The following is a 23,272-nucleotide window of genomic DNA, read 5'->3' as shown; positions in this document are numbered from 1 at the left end:
TCCAATATGACCTTTAAAGAAACTCCTGGCTAAAACCTTGAAAATTTGTAGTTATAGTAAGCATCCACTCCTTTTTTTAATGTAAACCAATAATTTAAAAAATTATAAATACATAATTTTGAAAACAAACCTACTTGTCCTAGAGTAAGCAATTTGGTTAAGTCTATTATATTTTCAGCAGAGGAATAACAAAACGGGATTAAATGTAACAAAAATTTATTACAATGAACCAACAACAATTTTCTTTTTTTTAAATACATACATAAAGAAAGTTGTATTTTCAGCATCCCCACTCAATGGAAAAGATAAAAGGTGGAAATTAAATAGAATGAATAAATAAAACCCTCACATTTACATTTTTGTGTTGTAGTACTAAATTAGAGGGAGGGGAAACTAATGATAAAGAGTTTATGATAGCAATCACACAATGAATACCACGTTATTTACACATTTCATGGTATATACATAATAATCTAACTTCTTAAAATATAATATTGATTCTGTTTTTATTTAAATAGTCTAAATTTACACATATAAATTAGAAATTAACTAAGGGAAAACCCTTTTTAAACAGGTACCCTTTTTAAATATTTTTGTCCACATCTTTAAACAATTTTCATTTACTCCTCCAGGATACGTAACTAACTGCGAGGCACTTAATAATTCAAGTGTTTTACATGGCTATATTTTTTAAAATTTATTTTAAATTTTTAGTTCAATATAAAATGTACAAAATAGTAAATTTTTTCTCTGTAAAATTAAATAAAAACAATTTACATTCAAAATAAATAGCAAAACAAAGAGAACATTTTAGACTTGTTTAAGAAAGTAAAATGTTATAATTTTCACAACAGTTTTTGTAACTATCATAAAAAATTACATGTTTTCATCAATATTATTATAAATATACATCGTTGTAAAAAATTTAAAAATGAAATCTATCAGGATTATAAGTATGACATAGATGAAAAAAGACGTGTCTTCGCATATTATTATAAATATACATTACAAATACATTTATCTTTTAAAAGACTACAACATTTTGTTACTTTGAAATTTTTGTATTAAATGATTACAAAACATGTCAAGTAAAAAAAAAGCTCAATGATGTTTAACTGCAAAAACAAAACAAATATATATAAAAAGTACAATCAGTGCCTTTCTTTTGGATTTTACAATATATGGAATTCAATAGAATATTTTATTTTTAAAAGACTAGACAACAAAGACAGCAAATCAAAAGGGAAGCCCCTAATGAGGATGAACGACTACCATTTTGAAAATAAGGACTGAAGTGGTCTCCTGTCAAATTTGACTGACTTCAAGGTAGTTAGCTTAACTTATTTGGTATTTTTAACTAAATTTTGTATCAGTATACAAATCGTTTCACCTACAACAAAACGTTTTTGATTAAATTTTTGTCCAATTTGAAGATATGCTTGCAAATAACTTACCAATAGTGTTACCTAAGACCAATGTTGGGCAATTGTTTCCTCCTGGACTGCCATATATCGTATTTATTGTAGGCTGTCTCTAGGAGTTGATTTAAATGATTTGTCAACTGCTGTGTCAATGGGGAAAATTCTATCATCACCTTATTCTGAAACATGGTAAAATTAAAAATAATTAAATTAATTCATCTATAAGTCTATAAATTCATTAAAATACTTTTGCACAACAAACTTAACTGCAGAAAAAAGTACAGGTTTTACATAACAATTAAGTGAAAGTTTCATCACTCTTGCAAGCACAATAAAAATATCTAGAAGCCAATTTTGTTGAATTAAACTTTTTTTCGTTTGTTCAAAAGTTTCCTTAAGCCTTAATGATCAAACAAGAAAGGCTTTACACAACAATTATTTACTGTTCCCAACTAGAGCGCACTTAGAACAACATTGTTTATTGTGCAAGTCGGCTTAAGATGTTGGGGTGATTGGTATTGGAGATGATAAATCTGTTAACTAATTTGTCCAAATATTAGTATGGATCATGATCATGCTGTGTCATTTTGTGCCTACAAGTCAGAACACTATTTCATATCACTTTTACTCATACGGCAATTCCTATCAAGTGAAAGTTTCATCACTCTTGCAAGCACAATAAAAATATCTAGAAGCCAATTTTGTTAAATTAAACTTTTTTTTGTTTGTTCAAAAGTTTCCTTAAGCCTTAATGATCAAACAATAAGGCTTTACACAACAATTATTTACTGTTCCCAACTAGAGCGCACTTAGAACTATACCAATTATTGTACAATCGGCTGAGATATTGGGGGGGACTGGTATTTGAGATAAATCTGTTAACTAATTTGTCCTAATATTAGTGTAAGCCGGTCCCCGTCTTGGCGATAAGTTTTAGTTGTTAAAATAAGAACAAAATAGGGTAAACGATGAAAGGGGACAAAGGTTGCAACTCTGAAAGGGTGACCACCCAGACGGGAACGACGTGATGTCCCCCTCAAATCTGTCAAACGTAGCTTGGAAATGGTTACCCAGGTAGACAGATAGATAAGAACGTCGAAGTGTGTGGCAGACCCAGGCTTGACCCACGTCTTGTTTCCCACGAACCTGGGGAACATAAAATAGCAATAGCTGGACAACCGATCAAATAAATATCTATCGTCTAGTTATTTAAAGCTGAAGAGTTGTCACATGGTCAAAAATCCGTAGCCACGGGGTACATCGTAAATCAGGGTCGCATCAACCCTGTGCTCGACACCGGTCTTCGCCGGCCCACCCGCGGCGTGGGAACTTCCCCGACTTTTGAGTTTCCTTTCCACCCCTACTCCGGGAGAGACCCGGTATAAAAGGGATGACTGGGAAATCAAGTCAGTCAAAATCAAAAACTCACTCCAGGCAGTCAAAACCAGTGACTCGCCCCCTAGGCAATCAAGACCAAGGACCGGGAAAGAAGCAGCCACACTCCGTCTGGGATTCAACAAGAGGACTCAGCCAGCCAGAGCCAGCGAGGATCAGCCATTGCGATCAATCGAGCCAAGTCAGCGGTCAAGAGAAAAGATGCTGTGGACACTGATCGTGGCGAGCATTATTTGGGGTAAATCCCTTTGTTGATAGACTCATCCCAGATTTAGAGTTGTGGCTGACTTGTAGATTAATGAAGATTCTGTGGTTTGTGTACCGTTAAAAGAAGGAATTGAGTACAATAAATGTTACTGAATATACTCTCTGGTTTATTGAATTCTGGAACCTTACCTTCCCCTACACAAGAATAAGTAGCGACGCGCTTACGCCGACTAATCTCTTGTCGTTCAGAGAAAAAGCAAGCGAATATAGAGAGATAATTCGGCCACTGCGCCGTCGTCCGCTTACATTAGCATGGTTCATGATCATGTTGTGTCATTTTATGCCTACAAGTCAGAACACTATTTCATATCACTTTTACTCATACGGCAATTCCTATCAAGTGAAAGTTTCATCATTCTTGCAATCTAGAAGCCAATTTTGTTAAATTAAACTTTTTTTTGTTTGTTCAAAAGTTTCCTTAAGCCTTAATGATCAAACAATAAGGCTTTACACAACAATTATTTACTGTTCCCAACTAGAGCGCACTTAGAACAACATTGTTTATTGTACAAGTCGGCTTAAGATGTTGGGGTGATTGGTATTGGAGATGATAAATCTGTTAACTAATTTGTCCAAATATTAGTATGGATCATGATCATGCTGTGCCATTTTGTGCCTACAAGTCAGAACACTATTTCATATCACTTTTACTCATACGGCAATTCCTATCAAGTGAAAGTTTCATCATTCTTGCAAGCACATAAAAAATATCTAGTAGCCAATTTTGTTAAATTAACTGTGTTTTTTTTCTTCCAAAAGTTTCCTTAAGCCTTAATGATCAAACAAGAAAGGCTTTACACAACAATTATTTACTGTTCCCAACTAGAGCGTACTTAGAACAATACCAATTATTGTACAAGTCGGCTTAAGATGTGGGGGGGGTTTGGTATTGGAGATATCTGTTGTTAACTAATTTTTCCTAATGGATCATGATCATGCTGTGTCATTTTATGCCTACAAGTCAGAACACTATTTCATATCACTTTTACTCATACGGCAATTCCTATCAAGTGAAAGTTTCATCATTCTTGCAAGCACATAAAAAATATCTAGTAGCCAATTTTGTTAAATTAACTGTGTTTTTTTTCTTCCAAAAGTTTCCTTAAGCCTTAATGATCAAACAAAAAAGGCTTTAAACAACAATTATTTTGTGAAAAGCATTTTGTGCCTACAAGTTTATGTATATATTTATATGCATTCCAGCATGTATCATGACTATTAACGTTAATGCATTTGTGCTATCATGTAAGTTCACTATTTGATATCATTTTTAAGTTCAGAAAACCTTCGTTTATTACTTAACTTTTCCAGAGTTTTGTCAATTTTTTCTTAAACCTTAATGATTGAACAGTAAACGTTTTACACAACCATTGTTTACTGTTCCCAACTAAAATTCCATTATAATGAATTGTTTTATTGTACCAGACAGCAACAAGTAGAGGACAGAAGGATTGGTATAATTCTTAAATAATAGATTAAAGGATAATGCATTTGTGCTAACAAGTCAGAACACCATTTGGTATCACTGTAACTTATATGGCAATTTTTATCAAGTGAAAGTTTCATTATTCTTGCAAGCACAGTAAAAATATCTAGTGGCCAATTTTAGGTAGTTAATTAAGTGTGTAGTATTTAGTGATCGTTAATTAATGATTATTTAGAGTTTGTGAGATGCGGTCTAGTGTGATGTAGGTTTAGAAAAACATTTTCTTTATCGTGCCAATGTTTCAGAGATCATAAAGATCGAAAGGTGCGAAAGGCATGATAAAGAAGATGTTTTTCTAAACCTATATCACACTAGACCGCACCTCACGATCTCTAAATAATTAGTAGTTAATTAAGTTACATTTATTAGCTTTTTGTTCAAAAGTTTCCTTAAGCCTTAATGATCAAACAAGAAAGGCTTTACACAACAATTATTTACTGTTCCCAACTAGAGCGCACTTAGAACAACATTGTTTATTGTACAAGTCGGCTTAAGATGTTGGGGGTCTATCTTTTTTTCCAGCAGATGGACAGCCTGACAATAGATGTATGGTTTACAATTTATTTATTCTTGTTATGTTTATCTGTACGTTTTCTTTTTTCTTAGTATAAATAAACCTTTTTTCTTTCTTAAGATGTTAAATGTTTGGTATTATAGAAGCTACTCTTTTTTAAATTTTCAGACGTGACATTGTAGATCATGATTAATTAAAAATGTATTTGAGTCAACAAGTCAAAACACTATTTCATATCAATTTTACTCATAAGACAATTCCTATCAAGTGAAAGTTTCATTACTATTGCAGGCACAATTAAAAAATCTAGTAGCCAATTTCATTACAGTAACTTTTTATTATTTAACCGTGTAGTTTAGCCTTAATAATTAATGTAATATAAGAGGGCTATGCCTGACTACCAATTGGGTATTGCGGACAAGAGGCCAAACCATTTAAAACCTTTTTCAAATTATTCTCAGGTAAAGAAGAATTACAAATGAAGTACAAGTAAAGAAAGAAAAATTACAAGGGAGTGGTCAGGAATAGAATGCAAGACAGCTGGTGTGGCAGGTACAGTGAACACCCACTGCAGTCCACAAGGAGATCCCATTTTATTATACAGTAAACTCTCAATTATTTGAACTTTGATAAATCAAACAAATTCTCTGGTCACATCCATGGATATATATTATTTCAATAAGTAGTTTGTACTGTTAGAGCTGACTTCATCATATTAGACTATATTGAAAGTTGAGTGTAGTTTAGTTTTACTAGCTTTGCCCCAAAGTTTCCTTAAGCCTGTACGATCAAAAAGTAAAGGCTTTACAAAACAATTGTTTAATGTTCCCAACTAGAGCACACTTAGAACAACATGTTTATTGAATGTTGGGGGGATTGGTTCTGAAGAAGATATTAGTTAAATCTCATTTTTCTATCATCATGATTCATGATTATGCTGTAATAATTTTGCACCTACAAGTCAGAACACTATTTTATATCACTTTTACTCATACGGCAATTCCTATCAAGTGAAAGTTTCATCACTCTTGTAGTGTTGTGTAGATCACAGCAGCATTTTTATTTTGACAGGTTCAAATCTCAAATGATTGAATAAAAGAAAATTGATGTTAGTATAAATGCTAAATATTGAGATAATAAATGTAATTCTTGCTAATAATTTTAATTAGTATGTAATTAAAAATAACCGAGTGTTACTCACTTCAAAAGGTTTCAGCTTGACATTGTGAAACCTCCGCAAGGCCTGATGGAGATGTTCAGTTTTTGTTTGAAGTTCTGGTGTTGTCGGTGGAAAGCATGCCCAGAAATGTCTTAAAAGCTCACATATTGAACAGTAGAGTCCTCGGACTTCCTTAGCTAGATTATCGCTCACCAGTTCTAAAAGTAATTGTGATCGAATGATTGTGATGAAAAATCACAGCCTCAAGGTTAATTTAAAAAATGTGAAACTTACGCGCAAGCGAATCATTGTGGTGACTCTTCATAAGAGCGCCCCCTGGAGTCAACTCTCCAAGTGCAGCGACAGCTGTCGCCGGAGGAACAAGAGAGTGGTTCACAGAATGGAGGGGAAACATTGCAACTTCTTCCTTAACTCGATTCACAGCCTGGGCCAAAAGGGGGAGCTCGGCCTCAGTAACCGGTTGTATCGACGACTCCTCTGCCGCAGACGGCCCTTGAAAATATCCACCTACCTGAAATGCCATTTTTACATCTTTTTTGTTTCAATTTCAATTTATTGAAAATATCCTTTAAAAAATCAACCCACATGAGCCATTTTAAGTTTAATAAAGGTAGTTTTAGATTGGTCATCATTGCCTTCTAAATCTTCATACATTATCTTTTCCTGAATCCGCCTCTAAATTTGAAATAAATAATTAATAACCAAAACTAAATGAAAATAATTGTAATACACAATAAATACTTTTTTTGTGCTGACTTCTTCCACCTGATTTCTCATTTTGGAGGGAGGGGATTTCTCTCCGTTCATCACAGCCGTACCATTTCCTGTCTTAAGAGGAGAAGCATTTTGAGCAGTATTCACAGTTGGATTATTCTGGCAAGCTTTAAGCACCATTATTGAATGTTGATTAAACCTACATAGAAAGAAAAAAGTAAATTTAAATACTTTGTTGTTAAGTTCTTTGTTTTAAAACACTAATAAGAAATAAATTCAGACGTGATTTTCATATCAGAACAAGTCATCCGGCAATTCCTATCAAGTACTAGTTTCATCATTATTAAATGACTTTTTTAAGTTCTTTATTTCTTGAGAAATAAATTACCTTTTGATCATACTTTGGTGAACTATATTTTGTGTTTGCCCTTTCACATCATTTGAATTTCCGTAACATTCGTCAATGTTAGCATCCTCAAACGATCCAATGTCTACTAGGGGGTCTTCAACACCTTCCACCATTGCTTTTGACATGACTAAAAAATAATAAAATTGTAGATTATTAAATCCATTACAGTTCATGGTCCGATTGACCAATTAACTTTTTTCAAATAATTAATCTTTATAAAAGGTATTGGTTGAGATAAAAAGTCAGTGTCATGAGTGGGATTTGAACCCACTATCTTCAGCTAAATACGCCGCTGCTCTGCCACTTGAGTTATCGTGGCTTCGATCCGCTCGGACATGAATTTCCCATCTCAACCTCACCTCTTGAATTTTCCCTCTTTTTTACCATTTTTCAAATGTTATGTTATCTATTTGATTCTCGGTGACAAATGAAACGGCCACGGAGAGCTTTTGTGAAGATATACTTCAGTTTAATTATTAAATCCATTACAGTTTGTGGTCTAATTAACCAATTAACTTTTTTCAATTAATTAATCGTTATGAAAGGTATGGTTGAGATAAAAAAAGTCAATGTCATAAGCGGGATCCCACTAGATAGATTACACATCTGAAAAATGAAAAAAAAAAAAATTCAAAAGGTGAGGTTGAGTACACAAACTGTAATGGATTTAATAATTAAACTGAAGTATATCTTCACAAAAGCTCCCCGTGGCCATTTCATTTGTCACCGAGAATCAAATAGATAACATAACATTTGAAAAATGGTAAAAAAGAGGGAAAATTCAAGAGGTGAGGTTGAGATGGGAAGTTCGTGTCCGAGCGGATCGAAGCCACGATAACTCAAGTGGCAGAGCAGCGGCGTATTTAGCTGAAGATAGTGGGTTCAAATCCCACTCATGACACTGACTTTTTATCTCAACCAATACCTTTTATAAAGATTAATTAATTGTAAATTATGATTTTTTTTGTTGTAATAGGTGGTGGGTGAAATTACCTTGATCATCAATTTTTGCACAATCTGTAAAAAGATCTTTAGTGCCGGCATTTATCCTATCTCTGTGGAAATAATGTGACTGGAAGAACTTGGTCCAAAACTGAGATTCGGTCATACGGTGAGGTACGGCTTCCCTGTGCTTCTGCCTTACGGCTGGGTAAGTACGAAAAACAGCTTCCATGACATCGGGGGTAAGATTGTATTTCAGACCATTACAGCCATCTGTTTGTGGTTTGATATCTGCCTGCACACAGAAAAAAGACGTGACGCGTAAGTAAACAGGAATCAAAAAACCTACAAAGACAAAGATAATTTTCAAAACTTACAAGAAAGGCACCAGAAACACCGACTTGCTGTTTAGCGTAATCGTCTTTATTAAGATATGAAGTAGCATGCCTTGCCCAAAACTCTTCTGATGTAACAACTTCAGTCATTACGAGATCTTTGTACAACTGGAGAAGACCTGGGTTCTCCATCATCAGTCTTAACATTGAAAAACGTTTTTTAGCACATCTGACACACGCCATTGAAAAAGAAAGAAAAGAAGAAGGAAAAAATGTACCTGTTCTTCTCTTCTAACTCCTTATTGACTTTTCGTTTGAACTTGGGAAGCAGATTGACAAGGAGGTCTTTAACCTTGTCCCTTTCTTTAATCGCTGCACTTGTTCCCTGACGAGAGACAAACTGAAAGGTGGATGTTGTGTTATCATGAAGAACCACCTGTAATTGGATTTTGGGCTTCCCTTCTGGGGAAATTTTCTGCACTAGAAGAAACACAAAACAAATTCAACATACTGCCTGTTATTGAAAAAAAAAAAAAAAAAAGTTACATTTAATGTCAGCATATCTGTGACTGACTGAAACAGTGTCTTTATGATCTAATATCCAGGCGAGACGCTCGCTCATTAGGTAGAGGGTCCCATCTCCCTTTTTGTACTTCACCTGGGACACTTGAAGCAGAACGTCTTCTGACTTACTAGTCATCCCGGGTCCAATCTCCTAACAGCCGAACCTATAACAGAAAATTTCAACAATTTCTTTACTGTGAAAAGAATAAAACATAAAATACATTTTTATATCAGAAAAATATATTTATTGACCTCTCATTTTAAGGGGATCAACTGATTATCACAGAAACTCAAATATTTCTTTAAGGTGTAATCATTGAGGACAATACGTAGGAGTAATTAACAAAAAAAATTCAAATAATTAAGAATATATTTATCTTTTGTGTATGGACCGAAATAGCAGTGATTAGGGTGCCTGATTTGTATTTGCCACACTGATGATGCTGGGTTCAAATCCAGGCAGAGCCCACAGCTTTTTAATTAATAATGGCATGAAAAATGTACAATAAAGTGCTTTGAAGCCTCCCTGTATGACAGAAATTACTTTACTTTTTGCTTATTTTATGCATGTGCTTTGTAAAGGGATTCAGATAATTTTTACATGAGAAAAAGTGTAATATTCTCCCAAGGCACTATTTATTCGAGATTCTTCCCCCCTCCCAGGTTTGTAATACTTATAAAGCAATAAAAAAGATGTATAATTTGGTCATTACTGATCATTTTGGTCTACCAATCCTCACTGAGTTGGTCTGCCAGATGGATTTCGTCATTTTGCCACCTTCAGTGTTGCGTCTGGGTCTGGAAGAGGTTGGCAAAATGCCAAAATGGGTCTGATCGACCAAATTACAGGCTCATCACCCGTCAGACCACACGGAGAAATCTCACAAAAAGATTAATGTAAACGGTTTTTCTTTTTAGACCCTGCAAGCAGACCAAGATGATTGAAGATGACCCAATTACAAATTCCTCTCTACAGACCTCAACAAAAATCCCTCTTAATGGCTTAATTAAAATTACCAATGGAAGACAATTTATTATATGCGTATATTATTTATTTTTTACTGGGTAACAGCAGAGGTCATATCAACCCTCGGGTGTCTGGTTTTTTTTGGTTTTTTTTTTTTGGGGGGGGGGAGGAGTCCATTTGTAATTATGTCAGGTTTGAATGCAGGGCCGCTGGATTCGAACCCGGAACCTTTACCGTACAGTGATGAGCGCCATGTCAACGCCTAAACTGTTTATCATTTCGCAGTGTCACTTATGACCAAAGTTGCTCTACCAGCTTTCTGAATAGCTACGTACAACCGGTAGTATGTACATGGAAGTCTTAGAGGCATCTCCACCTCAGTCGTTTGACCGAGTAATGCTGGACACTGGCTAATGGATTGGGATGTAAGGATTTGTAGGTCATGGTAAAGGTTAGTTTTGGAAAAGTAGAAGAGAGCATTGAAAAAGGTTCTGAGGACTGTGGATTAAAAGAACCATATTCTTTGAATGCTGGATGGTTTAGCAGTGTCCCATATTTCTAATCTTTATGTCCAAATTGATTAGTTACAGATATAAAGTCATATCTTTTCAAATCCAATCTGGATAAAGTAAATTATTATTCTATTACTATACAAGATTTCTGATGATGGGTGTAAATTCCCAAATGTGTTAATAAATAATGTTTTTATTTATTATTATTAAAAAAATTGTCTACCATTAACCAACAAATATTTAAATTATTAAAACACAAGGTATAATTTACCTACCCTTATGGGCTTATGGTATGTGGAGATGAAATGTTGTAACATAGGTCTTAGAGGGAAGTTACCTCAGTTCACCCAGGCCTGCCTGAGGAACCAAAGATTCCGAGTCAGGGTCTGTGTTCTCAATGGACTTGGTTCAAGAGGATTGAGTCTCTCTGGGTACAGTGAGTTAGACTTTTCTTGATTGGTATCCTGACTAATCAGGTTGAACATTGTACATCAGTGACTTCTGGGGAGCATCCAGTGATAGACATTGTGGGTGGGAGATCTGGGGAAACTGTATTCGTCGTCTCGAGTCAGAAAATCGTGTATATCCACTTTTGTCGACTGAGGAGGGCCTTAATAGCTTCGGGTAATATGGGGGTATTTTATTGTAAATTACACAAAAGAGGGATTGCCGGCAGGCTGCGAGAAAATCAGATTGATTTTGTATACGCACATGTAAATATGTGTGCCAAGTGGCACTTATATAATTCAGCTACCTGACCAGGGTTGCTGAGTGTCTAGTGAAGGTAACCTAGTAAAAGAGGGAAGAAAAAAGGAATATATACTTTTTTAAATAGTCACAGAGTTCAATATTTTCAATTATCTCATCAATGAAGGGTTAAGAAGAAAAAAAATCCTTTTTATTATTTTCAAGACCGTCAAAGCAATGATCAAATAGAAAGAATCTAAATAGGAGTTGTCTACATTGCAATTTTGACGTTGTGTATTTTCTATAGTAGAACTAGGAGGGGGGATATTCGATCTGTGGGTCGTGGGATATGCATGAAATCAATTGTGGAAATCGCTTGATTGGATCTGTAAAATTAGATACTGTTTATAAGGCGAGAAACGAAGAAGAGAAAAAAAATCCCCCTCACAGTAATAATTATAGGTGAAGGAATAAAGTTACGTGAAATATATGAAAATAAAAGATAAACGGCCTTGGGTTTTTTCTTTGTTTCTTTCAAGAAGGGGAGTGCGTCTTCCGATAAAAGCAAACAGGTTGATTGCTGTGATGTTGTCAGGACAACCAGGAGTAACCCACTTACTCCTATCTGCCCCCCTTTACCGGTCGAATACATATGTTTATTCCACTCAAATACCAAAAGAAAAGTATATACACTAAGAAAACTTAAATTGGCTTCAAAGAGTTAAAAAATTAAAATAATACCTCAATGAAATCGCCGAGAAACGTGCACGAGGAAAGTTTGTTTGCTTATGAGAGTAACATTTCTGCTTACAAGGGTTTGGGCAAAGTAACGGTATTTGAGAAAGGGTATTTTTTATTGGGCAAATTTTAATAAAGATAAAGGAACAAAGCCCGGGGGTACACTTGACCCTACAGCAGGTAGCAGAGGGTCAAAGACCTTTAGCCAATCAAGTTATTAGGTCTTTTTAATCAAACTGAACAATAAAAACTTTTTTGATTTGAATAGACAAATTAATTATCTGAAAAATGCTCGATTCGGAGGGGTGCGAGAGCTTTCTCGCTTAGCGTCGGCTAATTTATACTTTGATTTGCCATTCACAATGTCGTGACTCAAAGACGGTTTAAACTTTCTAGTTCGGGATAAATTCATTCTTAGATACACTTGCCATTGACTAATAGGATTCGGCGATGAATCTAACTTACGCTTCGGATAGAAAAATACCTGCTTAGACTTGTCATTTAGAAAAAGTGAAAGACAATGTATTTTGTTCGTTTAGCATAGGAAAATTCTTTGACTTGACATACAACAAATAAAAACTTTGAGGTGACTTACTTTTGCTCGCTTCGAGGGGGCAAATGCTTTCATTGATTTTCCATATAAGAAATAAGACAACAATATACAATTTGGAGATAATTTATTGCCTTGAATCGGAAATTTTTTCTTTGACTTGCTATACAATTAACAGACAAGTTACTCAATTTTAAAGTTTTTAAATTGAGATAAAAAAGTGTCACGAGCGGGATTCGAAAAAAGGAGGAAAATTCAAAAGGTGGGGTTGAGATGGGAAGTTAGTGCCCGAGATGAGAACTTAAAAACCTTAATTAATTGAATGATATTAATTGGTCAAGCGGACCACGAAAAATAGGGAATAAATCTTAACTTTCTCGCTTAGCGTCGGCAAGTTCTTTCATTGACTTGCTATACAAGAAATTGACAACTTGGAGATTAATCTTGCTAGCCTTGCGTGGGAATTTTTTTTTCTTTGACTTGTCACAACGAACAGATAAATTTGAGATGAATCTTAACGTTCTCGTCGCTTAGCGTAGGCAAATTTTTTCTTTGACTTGTTATATCTTACAACAAATGGAAAACTTTGAGATTGTTCTAGTTGCTCGTTTAGCGTCGGCAAATATTTTCTTTGACTTGCCATTCGCGAAAAACAAACGAATACAATTTTCCTCATAAGGTTCCTTGAACTTGCCTTTGAAATGAAGTACAGACTCAAATAATAAACATAACTTTCGTGGTTTGGTTTTAAAAAATCCTTACTTCTTTTATCTATTCTGAACATACTTTGTACTTAAAGTGGTGCTAAAACCTTGTGCTTTAAAGTTTGTCGATCCGACGGAGAAAGACAAACCCGAGATTAATTATCCAACCGAATAAAGATAAATTAGTAACAGTGTAAAAACGATAATATTATAAAATGCACAATTAAAACTTTCTGTTGAAAGAGAGTTGAAACAAAAAGGGTAATAATGTCGTAATCATTAATTGGTCAATAACTGAACAAAGTTTTATCTTAAAAGTGGCTTACTGCAAACAGTTCGTATAATTGAAAGACAATCGTAAAATCTTTACAACTTATCCTTTTCTTTTTAAGGGAAAACCGACGATACTATCAGTTTCTTTTCTTTGGGCAGTATAGTTAACTGAACAACTTGTATCTTTATTTAATAAAGCCATGCTTAGACAGTATACAATCAAAAGGTACGACTTAAAGAAACAAGTCAATAAATATATAAAAAACATTAATTGTAGAACGGCTCCGTTGTCACGGTTTATTACAACACGGGGTTTTAGTATACGTGAAGGATATTTGGAAGAAAAGTATACGATTTTTTTATTAAAAAATGCTGGGAAAAGCTGCGCATCTCTTTTCTCAAGTTCTTGGCCATGGGAGGCCGCCCTGCCCTGACCTTGCAGACCTGAAAAAACCGCTGACCGTAACATTCAGGCCATTCAATGACAACAGAACAGTTAAAATGTTGTATTATTAGACGTTTAATTATCATAAATAACATTGGATGGATCAGCAATAAAAAACCCCATAAATTATTCGAGCAAAGAAACACCTACACTTACAAGTCGGACGGCATTTTTAAAACAAAAACAGGCTAAAAAGTTAGTAAGCCAACAAAAATTACTATTTATTTATTTCTTCCAAACGATTGTCATCGTTTTAGCATTTAGGGCGCGGCTCAGAACTTTAATTTAAATGGAAAGCTCAGGGACAAGTTTAGAGGGGGTTTTCATCGATTCATTTACCTGCCTTTGAACCGTATGTGTACGCAAGTGGTTTTTATGCACTTCGAATAAATTATAGAAATATTTGAAACTATACAGGCGCCTGATGTTTTTCGACACGTTTATTATAAATTGTCCAGACTTGTAATGAGCGAATAACGAGGTTGTATTCAAGTTAAGTGCAACATTAAAGATGATTAAATGAATTTCATACCCTTGAAGAAATACCGTGAGCCAAATCGAATTGTACACATATCAACTGAACTACGTCCATCTTGGTTGATGATCTTCGGTTTGGCGGTTGTGGTAGTTTTACAAACGTGTTTAAACTGGAAGCTGATTTTTTTCAACATGTTTTTCCTCATGCATGAGGAATATGATAATTGGGAATATCCATGAAAATATGGACAGGAAAGAGATAGATTAATATATTCAAAATCTTAAGACATTTTTCTTCTTTATGAAATAAGAGCAGAAACAAGAATTGAAAAGCAATATCCCAATATGATCAACAAGCTTGACATATAACAATGTTGATGACTGAATTCAAACATAAATTAAGTTATTTCGTGAAGCTTTTTATCACCGAGGGGGAAGGGTTCAAGGCAAAAAGCGAGAACTGGCGCATGCAGAAACTAGTGTATTCGTTTTCTTCGCTGAATATCAGAACTTCAATGGTGAAATGGATATTTTTTTTATGTCGTGCAGAATGACAACTTGTAATTAAAGTGTTACGAATCCAAACCATGCCAGATAAAACTATTCAGGGCAATCTTGACTATCTTTATACAACTAGAGGGGGGGGGCAGGAAAAATGATATTTGAAGTGGCCGATAGATAAAAACCTTGTCTCAGTGTTTAAACCAGGCCTTATGACGATGTTTTCTCCAAACTTGTAAAATCTGATTAATTGGAGTTTTGAAAGTTTGGTCGTCAGCTATTTTCAACGCCACTTTGCCAAACTTGCAGCACAGCCAACCATGGAAAGAGAGGGCAGGGCGGGATGATTAAATAGCGATAATTTAACAAACTACATCATACGCGGCTCCGAACGTGGGTATAATGTAAAAATAAACGAAATATATAATATTTATAACTAGGCACTTTAGAAAACAATGACAGAGTTTTAAAATCCAAATCTTGATGTTTATGACTGGGAACAGTCAAAAGTTATTTAACTTTATATTGCTTCTTTAACTTGGATCTTAAATCCGAAATGTATCGAACGAAGTGTGCCGTCGTTTGATTAAATCTGAAAATAGCTCAGGTAATAAAAATAATTTAAATTTCAAGAGGGGCTCCATTATGATCAATCATGTTTTGATCGATTGACAACTCACATGACCTCAGAGAGAGTAGAGGGACAATATATATTCCAATCCACAGAGTAAAAAGTATAAATAAAATAAACCATGCAAGGCCAATTAAAATAATTCATAGAAAAAAAATAAATAAAAAAATAAAGAATGAATACATTAATCACTGATAAATCCTAAACGAGATTTACAACAGAATTTCAATTATAAATAAGTAAATACGTAGGTTAGGTTAACAGATATACAGATTATGAGGAGGGAAGAAAAGAAAGAAAGATAGATAGAAAGAAAGAAAGAAAGAAAGAAAGAAAGGAGAGAGGGAGATGGGGAGAGAAGAGAAGAGAGAGAAAGAGAGAGAGAGAGAGAGAGAGAGAGAGAGAGAGAGAGAGAGAGAAGGAGAGAGATTGATGATGATTTATATTCCGTTGATATTAATTTAAATTTGTCTCAGGTACCAAATCCAATTTAAAATAAATGATGTAAGTGCATAATGCATTGTCGCTTGGTTTGAGTGATCTCTAGATGCTTTAGAATAATAATTTTCTTATTTTGCTGAAAATAAAATATTGCATCCGTGACAGTTAAAAAGAAAATAAAGGTTTAAAATTCTCAGGTCGGTAGGACATGGGGGGGAGGAAAGGAAATTAGTTGTTTATGTTGAACATTTTTAATCCTAACTGTCAATATTATAAGATACTAAAACCCATGATTACTATATTATTATTTTTAAATCCATGCTAAAGAATTATCTACATGTATATGAGAAAAATTTGTTTATTGTCTGACTCTTGTGTTAACTGACTCAAAGTTAATGTAGCTATTTTATGAACTAATAAAAAAAAAGATATTTCTCACTTATCGAAAATTTAAAGAATAATTATAAGTATAATTATAAATAAAATTTAAAGAATAAGTATAATGTATCAGTTTGTTATAATAAGATTAAGTTAGATATGTTGTTCTGCTACCTAGATTATGTGGATCACGATGACCATACACGAGTAAATGAAAGACTTACCACAATACTCTGGATCACAGTATGGCCTTGATGAAAAAGCATACCATACGGTGATCCAGAGTGTCTGTGAGTAGAAAAGTAGTCAATTAATCTAAAATTCAAAATAGGAAAACTTATCTTTCATAAACTAGTTAATGTAAAATGTAAACAATTTAAGAAAAAATAGTAGGATTAGTTCAATTTTACCTTGATCATGGCTTAAAAAACAAGGAAGGAAAAACACTTGAGACAAATGATTAAACTTAATGTCAACCTACTATTAAAAATTGTAAATCAAAATGCAAATGTATTTTATATCTACAATGCACTAGATCATTAGTTGAAGATTTAACCCCATTGCCTACATGTTTAATGTGGGGGAAAAAAACAGTTTGAAAATGACAAAGGACTATTTATAGCTTTGGTACTATCATAAATTTTTTTTAAAAAATCTAAAAAACACAACTAAGACAATACTTTTGAATTTTGGTCACATGAGATATGTGCTCCAGTAAATCTTTAGGCCTGAAGGACTGTATATATGACTAAGTAGAGTAGTGAACTATTTCCTTTTAAACGCAATGTGCCGTTTTTAGATATCTTCAAAATTTGTAAACTAAACTACTAAACTAAATTATAAACAAAAATAACGTAGTGAAATAGAATATGTCTGACCTAAATCTGATGAAATTTTTTAGGTGTGGCAAAAACTAAATAAAAAAAAAATCAAATTCATTAAATCAGAGGAAAATTACACAATTACAGCCAGATTAAGTATGTAAGACTAATTTTAGTTTCAAATTAAATTGTTTATGCCCAATTAAGAAATAAGTAGTTTGAATACGACTGTTTTAACCTAATAATCTTTCTTTGAGCTAATTGCTTACGCAAAGGAGGAAGGAAAAAAATCAAAGCAGGACTCTCAGGTAAGAAGTTTATCTTTCAAGAAGTATGAACATTTCATGAACAATCACGCATATTATTTTTTATTTACAGTAAGTATAAATTAATAAAATGTCGAATATTCAAACAGTATAAACTGTTTAACAACACAAACATATTAAATATACAGGAAACATTTTAGTTTCAATTAAAATTGTTTATGCCTAAATAAGAAAAAAAAAAAAAAAATAGCTTGGACAATACTATTTTATGCTCTCAGTTATCGGGTTTGTGGTCATAACTGAGAGCATTGAAATAGCTGGTCGATAAACTACATCAATACTATTTTATTAATCTAATAGTCCCAAGATGCTTTCCTGGTTAAAAGTTTTATCTTTCAAAGCAGTATGAACATTTACAAAAATCCTTGCCTACTAACCCATCCATTTACAGTATGAATTCATACTAGCCCCTATTCAGCTAAAAATGTGTTTATGCCTAAAGTTTAATAACTTGAACAAAGATGTTGGATATTCAAACAGTACAAACTTTTGTCAGGGTGTGACCATGTACGAAGGATCAACCTGCTTATAATTTCCCTTGGAAGAAAACCTATTTACAATAAGTATAAAATTATTAAAGCCTCGATTAGGTTTTATATGTGTTTTATGTCCAGATTAACACAAAAAGGATGCCTGATATTCGAACAGTAATAAGGATCACAACTAGCTATTTTTCTTTGGAGAAAAATTACACATTACTACCAGATTAAATATACGAGTCACTTTTAGTCTCAAATTTAAAAAGTTTAGGCCCAATTAAGAATTAGGTTTGGACAAGACTGTTTTTATTTATCTAATGGTTCAGGGAAGCCTTCCTAGTTTAAAGTTTTATCTTTCAAGCAATGTGAACATTTACAAAAATCCACTTGCCTACTAACCCATCCATTTACAGTTTGAATTTATACTAGCCTCTATTTAGCTTAAAATGTGTTTACATCTAAGAATTTTAACTTGAACAAGGCTGTTGGATATTCAAACGGTGCTTACTATTTATTAAGGTGTGGCCAAAGGATCAACTTACCCATTATTTTTTCCTGGAGGAAAACACTGATTTACAGGAAGCATCAATTTATAAAGGCTTCTATGTTTACACATTTAAAATGTGTGTTTTATCTAAGAATATTAACAACAAGGATATCTGCTTGTGGGACAGTACAACATACACACGTGTAGGATCAACTTACCTCTCATTTTTTAAAGAAAAACAACACAATTACAACCTGATTCAATAAATGAGACACATTTTAGTTTTAAATTAAAATTGTTTATACCCAATTAAAAAGAAAGAAAAAAGTTTGGACAAGACTGTTTTATTAATTCAATAGTCTGAAGAGGTCTCCCTGGTAAAAGTTTTATCTTTCAAGCAGTGTGAATATTTCAAAAATCCACTTGGCCACTAACCCATCCAATTACATAATTTATACCAGCTCCTGTTTAGCTAAAAATGTCAAAGAATATACTTGAACAAGGCTGTCACATGTGCAAACAGTAAAAACTGTTTATAAGTTAATTTATTAAAAGTTTTATCTTTCAAACAATGTGACTATAAAAAAATTCACTTGGCTATTAATTTGTGTGGGATAAGCCTTATTACATCCATATGAAATATCTAAAGACTATGTTCCAAATTAAAATTGTTAATGCTCTAGAAGTTTATCTTTCAAGCATATGAATATAACAAAATAATCCACTTCTACTAACCCACACATTTACAGTATGAATTCATACAAGCCTTTATTTAGCATAAAATGTGTTTATGTCCAACAATATTATCTCGAAAAAATATTATGGATATATTAACCATCCCTTAATAGTATGAATTGTTTATATAAGGGTGTGAGAGTATCAACTTGCCTATTATTTCCTCTGGGAGAAAACCCACTTATTTACAATAAGTATAAACTGATCAAAGCCTCAACTTACTTTTAAAATGCGTTTATGTTAAGAATTTAAACTCGAATAAGGATATCAGATATTTGAACAGTATAAACTGTTATGAGGGTGTGCGAGAATCAACTTACCTATTATTTTGCCATTGAAAAAAACGATCCTATTACAACCAGATTAAATATACACGACTCGTTCACGTTCCAAATCAAAACTGTTATGCTCAATTAAGGAAACTTAAGTGACTGAGAGGCCTCTCAGCTTAGAAATAAATGGCTGAAAACCCACTCATTTACAATACGTATGAAAATAAAGAGCCTCTATTAAGTTTATGCCCAAGAAATGTAACTCGAACCAGGATATTGGATATTCAAATAGAATAAACTGTAATAAAGGTGTGTAAGAATCAACTTACTTATTATGTTTTCGAGAAAAATGATCCAATTACAATAATACGTCTCATTCAAGTTCCAAATTAAAATTGTTTATGCCCAATTAAGGAAACTTAGTTATTTGGATATGCCTGATCGCTGAGGTTTTACTTTAATAGACAGAAAGGACACAGGTGATTCTACAACTAAAAGACTATGTTTCAAATGAAAATTGTTAATGCCCTAGAAGTTTATGTTTCAAGCAGTGTGAATATGATCAAAAAATCCTCTTCTTACTAACCCACACATTTACAATATGAATTTTGCAAGCCTCTATTTAGTTTAAAATGTGTTTAGCTCCAATAATGTTACTTTGTACTAACCATCCTTAGCAGTATGAAATGTTTATAAGGGTGTGAGAGAATCAACTTGACTATTATCTCACCTGGAAGAAAACCCACTATAATAAGTATAAATTTATCAAAGCGTCAACTTACTTTTAAAATGCGTTAATGTCCAAAATACAAATGTGCATATTCCAACAATATATTACACCTTTTGATAGATTAACTGTTACACTATTAACTGTTAATAAATTCTCTTTCCAATAGTGTGAGCCTTCACACGTTTGTTGAACACTCGTGGGAAATACGATTTAGTGCCACATCAGACGGATAAAAAGCCGGAATTAGTTACTTACTTCCTGTTAATGCTCGCTTATTTAGGCTCATCTAGTCCATCAACACATTAAAAAATTGTTAACTTAATTTTGTGTCTGTTTTCCTATTTTTATATCGACGCACGTTGCGTTAAGGACGGTCTTGTTGAACAACGCCCGCCTCTAGGACGTCTCCAACTTCGCGAATATTCATGTTAAATGGCACATAATTTGATATTGTTAATCAATCTTCGTATTAAGAAATAGATTTAATTCAATGTTTAGTTTTCATTAGGTCTATTGTTAAAATAGAAAAAATATATATATTCTTAATTTGCAAATTCGTTTGGTATAAGTTCTAGTAATTAAGGATAGAAATTATGATATAAAAGTAAGGTTATGATATAAAATTATGCAATGTTTAAATATTGTTTTAACTATTTTTTTGTTATTTTCTGATTGGTAAGGATATTTATCATGTCTTATTAAAATATGAAGACAATTTAAAGGAGAAAGGATAGACTAGTATGAAAAACCGGCATGTTTTTGCGTTTGGGTAGAGGTGGGATAGAGACGATCCGCCATTACGGTCGGCCAGAGAGGCCGGCGAGGAGTGCAAAACGGCCGTTCCGTTTAAAACGATTTTCCGACGAGGCGGGGGCCAATTTCGGTCCGGTTTCAAAATATCCAAGTTGGGAAGAGATTGTGGGGTCGTTTCCCCGTTATTAGATCGTAATAAATCTCTATTTACCTATGGTTTGCCCCTGATTTCTACGGAGACGATGTTCGGCCGTGACGGCGATTCTTGGACCATGATCGGCGTGTGATTTCATGACGGTCAAGTCTGGCGAACTGAAACCCAGGCAGGACCTCCTTCGATACAAAGAGGTCGACAGACACGGCGCCCCTTCCAATCTCTTTGCTTCAGAAGTTTACAAATTAAAACAACCCTTCTGGCCGTTTAAGCCCAATTAAAAGGATTTCTTAACATTTGTGAATTTTATTTCTTCACGAAAAACCCAACTTTTGGTACGTGTGAAAGATAAATCATTATTCATCTTCTATACCATACCACTGTATACACACAGACACGTAATTCGATTTGGCTCGATTTCCAAAAAGAAACACGCATGAATTAGATCAAAATAAAACAATAAAACACTAATGTCAATATAAAAAAAACTTATAAAGTAAAAAATGTTATACTTCAACATCATCATTTATTTTTCTAAAAAAAATTAAATTAAACCATCTAATAAATATTACTAAAATTTTAACTTAGTTATTTAAAATAAATTTAAATTAATTATTTAAATTATTGTTAATAAAACAAAATTAACTCCTAGGAACTTGCTGTTAAACAAAAAGGGATAAAGTTGGCTTTCTTGATAAACTGGCGGGAAATTTAAACTTTCAACAATTGCAATCTAAGATATTTTTATTAGGTAGGTGAAAATTAATGCAGGTTTTGAAAATTTGTTTTATTTACGCAGGTGCTCATCATGTAAATAAAGCTAAATCCTCAAATTTAATTTATGCATTATAATAAATACTTTTCAATGTTATTGTTTCTACAGAATTTTAGTTTATGTTGAATTTTATAAGAGCGAGGACCTGAGAAATTAAATATGTTCAAACTTGATTTTTGTCAAATTTATTTGTACAAATCTAAATTTAGGCGAAGTGCGGCCCAAAAAGGGCATAACATCAATACAGTTTGGGGGAAGGGAAGCATTAACGAATGCAGAGTGAAGCGATTTAGAGATTTCGTCTTGAAGATTTCGATCTCAAAGACAAGAAAGGTCGCGGTAGGCCTTCCATTGTGAATGATGACCAACTCATAATGTTGATTGAAGAAAATTCACATAAGGCAATATGGAAAATTGGTGAAGAGCTTAGTATTGACCACTTAACCGTTGTTCACCATCTGAAGCAAAGTGATAAATTAAAAAACTCAGCAAATGTGTACCACATGAACTAACTGAAGCCCAATGTAATCGACACTTTGAAATTTGCATGTTTCTTCTGTTGTGCCACTAAAATGACCAATTTCTTGATCGAATCATCATGTGCAGTGAGAAATGAATTCTGTATGATAACAGGTACAGTGGCCAGACAAGGATGAGGTGCCAAAACACTTCCCGAAACCAAATCTATACCCAAAAAATGTTATGGTGACTGTTTGGAGGTGTGCTGCTAGGGTTGTTCACTATAATTTCCTGAATTATGGTGAAACTATCACAGCAGAGAAATATTGCCAAGAAATTGACAAATTACATGTAAAAATGGGATTTGTCTAGCATTGGTAAAGGGGTAAGGGGGCAAATCGGAATCTTCTTCACAATAATTCAATTAATGCCAGGCCACATGGTGCAATGCTAACCCTGTGAAAACTTTTTTAGCCATTTTGATCACTTGTGGAAGGATAAAATTTTTAGAGAATGCGGTGAAGATGAAAGTGCCTTCCAAGACTCTATTGTGAGTCGAAATAAAATTTTTTGTCAGCAGAATAAAAGCACTTATTACAAAGTTATAAGTTGCCAAAGATGTTTAGATTGTGTTGGAAAATATTTCAAATAAATTTCTTTATTATATAAAAGTAAAAAAGGTTTTGACTGCTTTTTCAAAACCTGTATTATTTTTGCATTGTATTTTAATTTCATAAATTGTTTTCAATT

General features: G+C 33.4%; 1 protein-coding gene across 1 annotated transcript; it reads right to left on the bottom strand.

The window, feature by feature from the left end:
- Positions 1–999: 999 nt before the first annotated feature.
- Positions 1,000–21,452, bottom strand: LOC106666225 (general transcription factor IIH subunit 1). The gene is made up of 12 exons (XM_014393266.2): positions 21,346–21,452; positions 9,210–9,391; positions 8,942–9,143; positions 8,706–8,862; positions 8,380–8,623; positions 7,366–7,513; positions 7,005–7,176; positions 6,849–6,938; positions 6,537–6,774; positions 6,285–6,460; positions 1,455–1,600; positions 1,000–1,390 (listed from the first exon to the last, which is right to left on the bottom strand). Exons 2-11 carry the CDS (start codon positions 9,361–9,363, stop codon positions 1,463–1,465), a joined length of 1,719 nt encoding a protein of 572 aa, XP_014248752.1. The 5' UTR covers positions 9,364–9,391; positions 21,346–21,452; the 3' UTR covers positions 1,000–1,390; positions 1,455–1,462.
- Between the last annotated feature and the right edge of the window lie 1,820 nt (positions 21,453–23,272).

Source organism: Cimex lectularius, unplaced genomic scaffold, assembly GCF_000648675.2.
Source record: "Cimex lectularius strain Harlan isolate CLEC.00 unplaced genomic scaffold, Clec_2.1 scaffold165, whole genome shotgun sequence".
NCBI lineage: Eukaryota > Metazoa > Arthropoda > Insecta > Hemiptera > Cimicidae > Cimex > Cimex lectularius.
This window is presented reverse-complemented; position numbering and strand designations above follow the sequence as displayed.